At 42.2% G+C, this 10,488-nt stretch overlaps 1 protein-coding gene across 1 annotated transcript; it reads right to left on the bottom strand.

Annotated features, from left to right (window-relative positions):
* Window positions 1-6,256: 6,256 nt before the first annotated feature.
* LOC144485975 (transmembrane 4 L6 family member 20-like) lies at window positions 6,257-10,488 on the bottom strand. Its single transcript, XM_078204068.1, has 4 exons — window positions 10,318-10,488; window positions 7,995-8,060; window positions 7,696-7,847; window positions 6,257-6,602 (listed from the first exon to the last, which is right to left on the bottom strand). The coding sequence occupies exons 1-4, from the start codon at window positions 10,486-10,488 to the stop codon at window positions 6,257-6,259; spliced, it is 735 nt and encodes a 244-aa protein (XP_078060194.1).

Here is a 10,488-nt window from a genome sequence, read left to right as displayed (position 1 = left end):
CAGTTTTTAGTATTTATTGCAAAGGATTTGGGGAAAGTTCCATCCAAGTGTACAGTTCCGGTCGCCATGTTATACAAAGGATAGGGGCACTGGAGTGGAGACAAGAATAAAGATTTACAATGATTATACCAGAGCTATGAGGTTATATCTATCATAAGAGCATCAACAGGCTGGCTTTTGTTCTGCTCAAGAAAGGTGACTGAAGTCTTTAAGATTATGGAAGGTTTTGAAAGAGTAGACACAGAATGTTTCCACTTAGTGGGTTGGGGAAGAGAGACCAAAATATGAGATTGACACCATAAAGGCAAATAAAGAATAGAAGAAACTTTGTCCAAAGAATGTTGAGAATATGGATCTCTACCACAGCAAATAGTTAAAGTAAATAGGACAGATGAATTAAGGTTTTGGATGATGTGATATCACTACTGGATCAGGCAGTCACACTAAAAATGTTAACGATAATCGCAGTCACTAGAAAAAGATACGATGAAGAAAGGAATTCAGGGTTATTCTGATGAGCAAGGATGGGACGAGGTTTGGGTGAAAGATGCATTGAAATGAGTGAAAAGATCATTTCAGTTTGACATTCAAATTTTTTTAATAAGTTCCTCCGAGATCTAATTGGACGATTGGTACAGAAAAATCTCATCAGATTGACCCTTTTAATTTATTCAACATTAATTTTGAAAGGAGTAATGATATTGCTAAAAAATCTTTTTTTGTCTTCTTGCTATGCAATACAGAAAACATTTTCAATCCATCTTGATGCCATAGATTCAAATATAAATACGTTACCATGCTTTTGTTAAAAAAAAGTTGCAATAATATTTGAAGTACATTTTAAATGACACTTTCCTTAACCATTTTCAAACTAGCACTCAGTGACAGGAGATGGAGAATAGGGATAATAGGTAGATATTATGGGTTATCATTGACCGGAAACTCAACTGGACTAGCCACATGGCTACAAGAGCAAGTCAGAGACTAGGAATTCTGCAGTAAGTAACTTGCCTCCTGATCTCCCCAAAGCCTGTCTACCATCTGCTAGGCACAAGTCTGGGGTGTGATGGAATGCTCTCCACTTGCCTGGATGAGTGCTGCAACATCAAGACTCAAGAAGCTCAACACCATCCAGGACAAAGCTGCCCACCTGATTGACACCCCTTTCACAAACATTCATTCTCTCCACCACCAGCGCACAGTTGCAGCAGTGTGTACTACCTACAAGATGCATTCTAAGGCTCCTTATACAGCACTTTCCAAACCCATGACCAGTACCATCTAGACCACCATCTGGAATTTTCCCTCCCAGCCACACACCATTCTGACTTGGAAATATATCACCATTCTTTCACTGTGGCTAGGCCAAAATCCTGGAACTCCCTCCCTAACAACACTGGGATTGCAGCGGTTCAAGTAAACAGCTCACCACTACCTACTTGAGGGCAGTTAAGGATGGACAATAAATGCTGGTCTAGCCAGTGACACCTACATCCTGTAACTAAATTTTGAAAAAGATTGGCCGGGTGTATGCCAAGATTCCTTCAAATTATTTTCATTGTGCACAATCTTGTTATTTGCATGGTGCCTTTTAAGCTTCCTTGCACAGCTGTGGTTGCCTATATCTTGAAAGGCATAACTTCTGAATGGCCTCACTGGTACCTCCCCTATATGCAGCTCAATGGGAAAATTGTCAGGTGAAAGTATTGAACAGTGTGTGCTTTATTCAGCTTTAAACATGGTGATATAATACAGCCCATCTGCAATCAAATTTAAAAGGCTTGAAGCATCATTGAACTTATTAATATTTGCACAGTAAAAACCAGATCCATAGAAGCAGCAGGCACAAATAGAATGTAAAGGAACTTGAAAATTATATTGTACATTTCCCTCAAAAATAATTTTATATTAATCAGAGAAGTAAACAAGACATAAGTCTCTATTGGTAGCAATCAGCTGAAAGGTACGTTGTTGAGAGAGGAAAGACTCCAGTCAACAGATGCAGTTTCACTTTCTTGTTACATTCTGGTATCCTCTGAAGTTTTGCCCAGTCAGGAGAGATCTTTGATATATTAGCCACCCAGTATTTTCTTAATTTAGAATCCTGGAATGAAGTGAAACAAATACAATTTGCAATGTGGTATAAGGAAGCCAACAGACACCTTCAGATGGAAAATGGGATGGAGGAATCCCCTAATAAGTATATTACCAGATATTGATTTTTTTTTTAGCCATGTGTGAATGTTAATGTTCGAAGCGTCACTTTCTTATAAGAAGCTGCAGTCTCAATGTTGCTGCCTTGTAATAAGGTCTCATTGCTGCACTGTCGACCTCTTTAGCAGGTAGGTTAAAGATTAATCCTTTTATGTATTTGATCAAAATGACAATACTTAACTACTAGTGGTAATTTTTTGATCATCGGAGTGTGGGAGCAAAGGCCATCATCAAGCTGTAATCACAGAAAAGTTTGCACATTGGCAGACAGATTCTTCTCATTTAGGTCAAAACATGTGTTGCACTGCTTTCCAACAGATTTTACTTATGATTGAGTATCTACCAGGAAAGGTGAAAATTGCCCCCTTCGTGTCCTGCCCATGAAAAGAAACAAATCGAATCTGGAGAATTACCATCCTGTCAGTCTACTCGGACAAAATAATGGAAGGTATACATTTACCAATAACCTGTTCATTAGTTCTCATTTTGGATTTTGTCAGGGTCACCTGGTTCCAGACTTGGTATTGCCCTGGTCCAAACATGCACAGAAACACAATATCAGAGGGGATATGGGTTTCAACAGGTGCTGCTGTTTCCTCCCGCAGTCCAAAGATGTGCAGGTTAGATGGATTGACTATACTAAATTGCCCCTGAGTGTCCAAAGATGTGTAAGTTAGGTGGATTAGCACGGTAAATAAATGGGGTTGTGGGGATAGAGCAGGGGTGGAAGTGGGCTTGGGTGTGATGTTCTGTGGAGAGCTGTTGCAGATTCAATGGGCCAAACAGCTTCCTTCTGCTCTGTAGGGATTCTAGGGATCAACAAGACAACATTTGATCAGATGTGGTATCAAGGAGCCTGAGCAAAATCAGTGGAATCAAGGGGAAACTTTCCATTGGTATGAATCATATTTAGCACAGAAGAAGATCATTGTGATTACTGGAGGCCAATCATTTCACCCAGGATGCTGCAGCAGGAGTTCCTCAGGGCAACCATTTTCGGCTGCTTCATCAATGGCTTTCCCTCCACCTTACGGTCAAAAGTACGGATATTCGCTGATGATTGTTTAATGTGCATTTGCAATGCCTCAGTCTGTTCCCATGTGAACCACTGAGACAATATGCAAACTTGGGCTGATAAAGCGATCTAATATTCAGGCTGTACAAGAGATGACTTCCAAGAGATGACCAATGATCACCAACAAGAGAAGGTCTGACCTCTTCCCCTTCAATGGTGTTACCATCATCAAATTTCCTTCACCAGAAATATCCTGGGGGTCACCATTGACCAGAAAAGTAACTCCACCAGCTGTATAAATGCTGCAGCTACAACACCAGGTCAGACACTGGGTATTGTGCAATGTGCGACTTGCCTCCTAACTCCCCAAAGTCTTTCTATCATCTACAAAGCACAAGTCAGGAGCATGATGGAACAATCTCCACTTGCCTGAGGTGTGCACCTCCAAAAATTCTCTCAAGACCTTGACTCCATGCAGGATGGAACAATCTGGTTGATTAGCATCTCATCCACCACCTCAAAAGTTCAGGCCCTTCACAATTGCAGCAGGGTGTCCCATCCACAGGATGCCTCATACCAACTTGCTAAATCTTCTTCAATAGCACCTTCCAAACCCACAACCTCTACCATTTAAGAGCAGCAAGTGCAGGTGAACACCACCAACTTCAAGTCCCCCCCAACTCACACAACTTTGGAGAGATATCACCATCACTGGGTCAAATTCCAAGAATTCTAACTAAGAGCACTGTGCGAATACCTTCAGATTGCAACACCGATTGCAATGGTTCAAGAAGGTGGCTTACCACTGCCATCACAAGGGCAGTTAGGGGTCAGCAACAAATGTTGCCCTTGCCAGTGATGCCCTATCTCGTGAATGAATAAAAGGAGAAACAAACACAAGCCCTTTGAGATTATTCTCCCGTTAGCCCTTGTCGTTTGATGGCCAAATTGCATATATTAATGATGCTACTTAGCAGTTGGATCCTGAAGCAGTTCAAGTCAGAGAAGAATATGTCCAGTTTGTGCATCTGCTTGTTCAGTTCTTGTCTACATCTGTTCGCTTCAATGGGCAGTTAAATGGGACGCGGTTAGATCAAACTCTTCAGAAGTGAAAGACAACAGTTCATTTTGGAACCTTTAGTCTCAGATGTGGAGGATTTTTGATATGAACCGTGTAACAAGTACGAGTTGTCCAGCTCGGCCTCAAAGCGGTCAGTAATTACATTATAATTCCACTCTCATTGTTAGCTTTTCGGTTTTCACACTTGCTAATAATAAAGTTAAATCTATGATTCTATGAAAGTTTAGTTATTAGTGTCACAAGTAGGCTTACATTAACACTACAATGAGGTTACTGTGAAAATCCCCTAGTTATCACACTCCGGCGCCTCTTCAGGTACACTGAGAGAGAGTTTAGTATGGCCAATGCACCAAACCAGCACTTCTTTCAGACTGTGGGAGGAAAGCGAAGAACCCGGAGGAAACCCCTGCAGACACGGGGAAAACATGCAGAGCCCTTCCAGGCAGTCACCCAAGCCAGGGATCGAACCTGAGTCTCAGGCGCTGTGAGGCAGCAGTGCTAACCATTGTCATAGAGTCATAGTCATAGAGGTTTACAGCATGGAAACAGGTCCTTCGGCCCAACTTGTCCACGCCACCCTTTTTTTTAAAAACCCCTAAGCTAATCCCAATTGCCTACATTTGGCCCATATCCCTCTATACCCATCGTACCCATGTAACTATCTAAATGCTTTTTAAAAGATAAAATTATACCCGCCTCTACTACTACCTCTGGCAGCTTGTTCCAGACACTCACCACCCTCTGTGTGAAAATATTGCCCCTCTGGACACTTTTGTATCTCTCCCCTCTCACCTTAAACCAATGCCCTCTAGTTTTAGACTCCCCTACCTTTGGGAAAAGATATTGACTATCTACCTTGTCTATGCCCCTCATTATTTTATAGACCTCTATAAGGTCACCCCTCAGCCAGTGAAAAAAGTCCCAGTGTATTCAGCCTCTCCTTATAACTCAATCCATCAAGTCCCAGTAGCATTCTAGTAAATCTTTTCTGCACTCTTTCTAGTTTAATAATATCCTTTCTATAATAGGGTGACCAGAATTGCTCACAGTATTCCAAGTGTGGCCTTACCAATGTCTTGTACAACTTCAACAAGATGTCCCAACTCCTGTATTCAATGTTCTGACCGGTGAAACCAAGCATGCCAAATGCCTTCTTAACCACTCTGTCCACCTGTGACTCCTCTTTCAAGGAGCTATGAACATGTACCCCTAGATTTCTTTGTTCTGTAACTCTCCCCAATGCCCTACCATTAACTGAGTAAGTCCTGCCCTAAAATGCATCATCTCGCATTTGTCTAAGTTAAACTCCATCTGCCATTCGTCAGCCCACTGGCCCAACTGATCAAGATCCCGTTGCAATTGGAGGTAACTTTCTTCACTGTCCACTATGCCACCAATCATTGTGTCGCCCTAATAAAGTTGTCAGTATAAACTACCACAATCCTCAATCTACCAACTGAAACCCTGGGATTTATATAATATCACATGAGGGGGTTACGGCATTTAATTCGGTTCTAAGTAACAGCGAGTAAAATCGGTGTTTAATTTTGCTTTCGAAAAAGAGTATGTGAGAAACTATCAGAGCCGAAAACCAGATTCTGCCAACTGCGGAAGCCACCACATATTTTTAGATAATTTTCATACAAAGCAATAATATTGTAGCTGATATTTGAGATTCATTTTGTTCAGAGTCAGCGTGTGTTGTATATGAATTGTGTAAATTTACATATATAAACAATTAGATACTTTCACAGTTGCAATAATGTGTTACCATTCAAACAGTCAACATGTAAGAGGTTTCAGTGGAGGGGAAGGAAATCCGCTAGATCATGACTTTTTTTTGTACAATGCACTTTAGACAAATATTATTTAGAGTACATTCGGCATAGAGGCGCCAACATGGTTTTTGCCCCACCAGCAATTGCTATTGTAATAAGCTGGCTCTATCACACGGCTCTACTGCGCCTCCTCCTGGATGTTCCGCACACACAACCGCAAACTCCGACCATTATTTGCATGGCGCTGACAATCATTTCCAAAACCCCGATCAGAAAGAGCCCGCTGAACGTGATCATGTGGACCGCCTTTTGAAAGCTCACATCCGTCTCTAAGGTGGGAGCAATCGATGCGGCTTTCAAGCTGGAGACGATGAATTTATTGTTAGGAGCGGTAGAAGAGTTGGCACCTGGTAGCTCCGAGGGCGCAACTGGTAGCGTGTGGAAGCCAGTTTGATTAATTCCGCACTCGTCTTCCAGGAACCACTTCAAATCAATCTTGAGATTTGAAAGAGACCTAGAAAAGAAAATGATTTTCACGAATTCAATGCATCTTTTTTGGGTACAATTGAGTATTTTTCGCGAGCGTTTCTAACAGAGCGCACAATAGACTGGGCTGTGATTGTGGATCAGGTCTCTGCCGATGTAAATCTGCGGGTGCACAGGTTACCCGAGAAGGATTCATTGTGATATTTATTTCCTGTTTTAATGGGGAGTCCTGTATATATATATAGAGAGAGAGAGAGAGATGCAGGGGATCGACTACAACGCAATTAAACCAAGGCTATGGCCACCCGGAACATCGCTTCACTCAAAGTGCACTGTTGCTGTAAATTTAAGATTTGCTGCCCCATTCCTCACTTAGCCAAGAACAACGTGACTTTGTCCCTCCACCATGTGTGGTTGGAAACTGGCTGTCAGGTTGCCAGCTGAAGAGGTGGCTTCCCAGATCAGCTCAGGTGCTTTTCGCTACGCTGTCCCATTCTCTCTTCCTTGTGGTCGTCGCCTGGAATTCTTTGCACTGCCACTCCCCCCTCCTCCTCCTCCCTCCCCCCACCTCCACCCCAAGTCTCATTTGTTTCCTGAGAACCGGAACAGGACCCTAACGCCCCACTCTTATTTTAAGCGCTTTCTTTAAAGATCAAATTACGAATTGATTTAAATTAAACGGAAACCAGTGAGCCAGAAGTCCAATAAACCAAGATAAAAGCAACATACTGCGGATGCTGCAATCTGAAACAAAAAAAACAGAGAATGCTGGAAAATCTCAGCAGGTTTGATAGCATCTGTGGAGAGAGACGAGAGCCAACATTTCTAGTCTATGTGACCCTGGATAAACGCTGTGATGAAGGATCATCTAGATTCGAAACGTTGGCTCTACTCTCTCTCCGCAGATGCTGACAGACCTGCTGAGATTTTCCAGCATTTTCTGTTTTCGTTCGATAAAGCAAAACCGTTCTCCGGTGTGTAGGAAACAGGTCTGAGCGGTTGTTTTAAGCAGCATCAGTGTCTTGCTGCAGTGTAATGTACCGCTGTGCTGTGCAGGAGTCCTTCCACCAATATTTTGGTTTAGCCGTTGTTATGATGTGTGCACACAAAAATATACTTGCTTTATGTCTTCTATTGAGAGGCTGCAATTTTCCAGACTGTGATTTTCTGTCTCGCAGACCAGTGGCCCCTTAGTAAGGGAATGAAGTGAGACCAATGCACAGTACAGGGCTCCAAGAACACTGATCAGACTAAGGAGTGCAGACAGCAACAGCTGCAAGTCAGAACACAGGATGGTAAGAATAAAATGTCTATGCAATGATCACATGCAGGTTTTTTTGTTATCGAGGTTAGAAATAAAATAAAATTAAGTAATGATTTCAATATTGATTGGGAGGCTTGATTTGATGGTTGCACCTACCCCCGTTCTGGTATTACAGTTTTGCCCCTTCCTTGCTGCCAAAGTCATGGATACCGTTGGAATCACCTGTGTCAAACGGGAGCCGAAACAAGTGTTCAGAAGTAACTACTCTGGAGCTGGTCATTTGTAGAACAGACCATCTTAAAAACATCCAACAGGCATAAACAGATGTATGATTGAACAGTAATAGAAACAAAATACCGGGGATGCTGGAGATCTGTGGAAGGGTCATTTAGATCCGAAACGTTAATTCTTGTTTCTCTCTCCTCAGATGCAGCCAGACCTGTTGAGTTCATCCAGCATTTTCTGCTTTTATACCAGAAACGGCACAAAAATGCTGTGATACTGAGGAGAACGAACTGAATGAGCGTGGAGATTGATCGAATTTTCTTTTTTTTTCTTACAATTTTAGCCAGATGGTAACACGTGAGAGAGAAATAATTCAACGTAATTATGCTGGAAATAACCATTTTTAGCTAGATGTTTCTTTCGAAGATATCTAAGGGCACAGAAAGTGCTACATGTGATTGAACTGCGACCCCTATCGATATGTCATTTTGCTTGTATCTTCCAGCGAATCAAACAAAATATCAGGTTCGTTAAGTTTCTTGCCTCGTGTCTTAAGAAGCCCATGCGGATGGAGCTATAGGGAGGCAAATAAAAACAGAACATTCTGGGAAATATTCAGCGGGGGGGGGGGGGGGGGCAGCATCTGTGGAGAGGGAAATGGTGTTAAATTTCTGATGAAATTTCTGATCTCTGCTCCTGCGGTCTCTCTCCGCGGTCGCTGCCTAATCTTGCTGAGAGTTTCCAGCATTTTCTGCTTTTATTTTAGATATCCAGCAAGCGCGGTGAAATGTTTGCTTTCTTTCAGGCTGGTTTGTAATTACCATTTTCACAAGACATTTTTATTGTTACAACATGAAACACTGTGTCCGAAAACATCAACAAGTGCTCTTTCTTAAAATAAAATAGAAAATACTCTAAGTACTGGATAGGTGGAGTTGCACCTGTGGAGGGAGAAATTAACACTTCAGGTCGGTGACCTTTGGTCAGAACAATTCTTTATTGTTCCTTCATGTGCTGTGTTTGCAAGATTTTCTGATTCTTTATTCAGATTTCCAGCATTTGCAGTGATTTATTGCAGCACGGTGGCACAGTGGTTAGCACTGCTGCCTCACAGCTCCAGGGACCTGGGTTCAATTCCGGGCTTGGGTCACTGTCTGTGTGGAGTTTGTACGTCCTCCCCGTGTCTGGGTGGGTTTCCTCTGGGTGCTCCGGTTTCCTCCCACAGTCCAAAAGACATGCTGATTAGGTGGACTGGCCATGCTAAATTCTCCCTCAGTGTACCTGAGTGTGGCAACTAAGGGATTTTCACAGTAACTTCATTGCAGTAAGCAATTATTACTTGTGAGTAATAAATAAACTTGCAGGATAATGCGAGGCCTGGATAGAGTGGACGTGGAAAGGATGTTTCCACTGGAAGGAAAAACTAGAACCAGAGGGCACAACATCATACTAAAGGGACGATCCTTTAAAACAGAGATGAGGAAGAATTTCTTCAGACAGAGAGTGGTGAATCTGTGGAACTCTTTGCCGCAGAAGGCTATGGAGGCCAGGTCATTGAATGTCTTTAAGACAAAGATTCTTGATTAATAAGGGAAAGGATGTTTCCACTGGAAGGAAAAACTAGAACCAGAGTGCCACCGTGCTGCCCCAATAAGATCCAACAAGATCTTCCCTCATCCTTCTAAACTTCATTGTAGTGTTAATGAAAGCCTACTCGTGACACTAATAAATAAATTTTAAACTGTTTTTACAAAGTTAAAAAAAGAAAAGAATTGGAAATGCACCGTCTGAAACATGAAGGTAAAGGCAAAGTAACACCTTACGCTGGAATCTGAAACACAGAAATGCTGGAACATGTCAGCAGATCAGATTTTCCAGCATTTTTTTATTTTTGTTGTGACTAAGACATGATTTTGGCACCCCTATTTAGAGAACATGGACGCACCTTGGAATATCTGTCTGTCGGTCGGTATAGAATTATAACTTTGAACTGAATAACATACCAGAATCCCAGACTTGATATTTCATTGGAAGTCATTTCATTCCAGAATGAAATGATTGTACTCAATCCAGAATTCCTGCTTTTGAAATATGCCGTATTCTCTCCCAGTCAAGCATCTACACCAAGGCGGTTCTGGTCCTTGTGCCAGTCCTCGTCTAATACTAACCATTTCTAATTCAATTCCTCTATGGAAGGAGCAAACTCTTATTAAAACCTTGCAAGAGGACTCCCCTAGCTGGTGCAATGTCTTACCAAGATCCCACCTCCAAAAACACCGGGCAGCCACCATTCGTAACACGATACGGGGTTCTGAAACAGCCGACCATCGTAACAGTTGAAGATTAGAGGTACCATATTCAGGACAATGGCCAAAATGGTCAAAGCCAGGAGACAGGAACCATTGAACAAGGTGAAACACGGCAT

The sequence above is a fragment of the Mustelus asterias genome, chromosome 3 (assembly GCF_964213995.1).
Source record: "Mustelus asterias chromosome 3, sMusAst1.hap1.1, whole genome shotgun sequence".
Classification (NCBI taxonomy): domain Eukaryota; kingdom Metazoa; phylum Chordata; class Chondrichthyes; order Carcharhiniformes; family Triakidae; genus Mustelus; species Mustelus asterias.
Note: the sequence above shows the minus strand (reverse complement) of the source record. Positions and strands in the feature narration are given on the sequence as shown.

What these genes read in the sequence shown, in the direction of transcription:
- LOC144485975 (XM_078204068.1), bottom strand. Translation starts at nt 10,488, where the DNA reads ATGCCGTGTTTCACCTTGTTCAATGGTTCCTGTCTCCTGGCTTTGACC. An exon ending in ACTGTAATACCAGAACGGGG is followed by an intron (nt 7,848 to 7,994) that starts GTAGGTGCAACC and finishes TCTGACTTGCAG; the next exon opens with CTGTTGCTGTCTGCACTCCT. An exon ending in CTCTCAATAGAAGACATAAA is followed by an intron (nt 6,603 to 7,695) that starts GCAAGTATATTT and finishes TTTCTTTTCTAG; the next exon opens with GTCTCTTTCAAATCTCAAGA.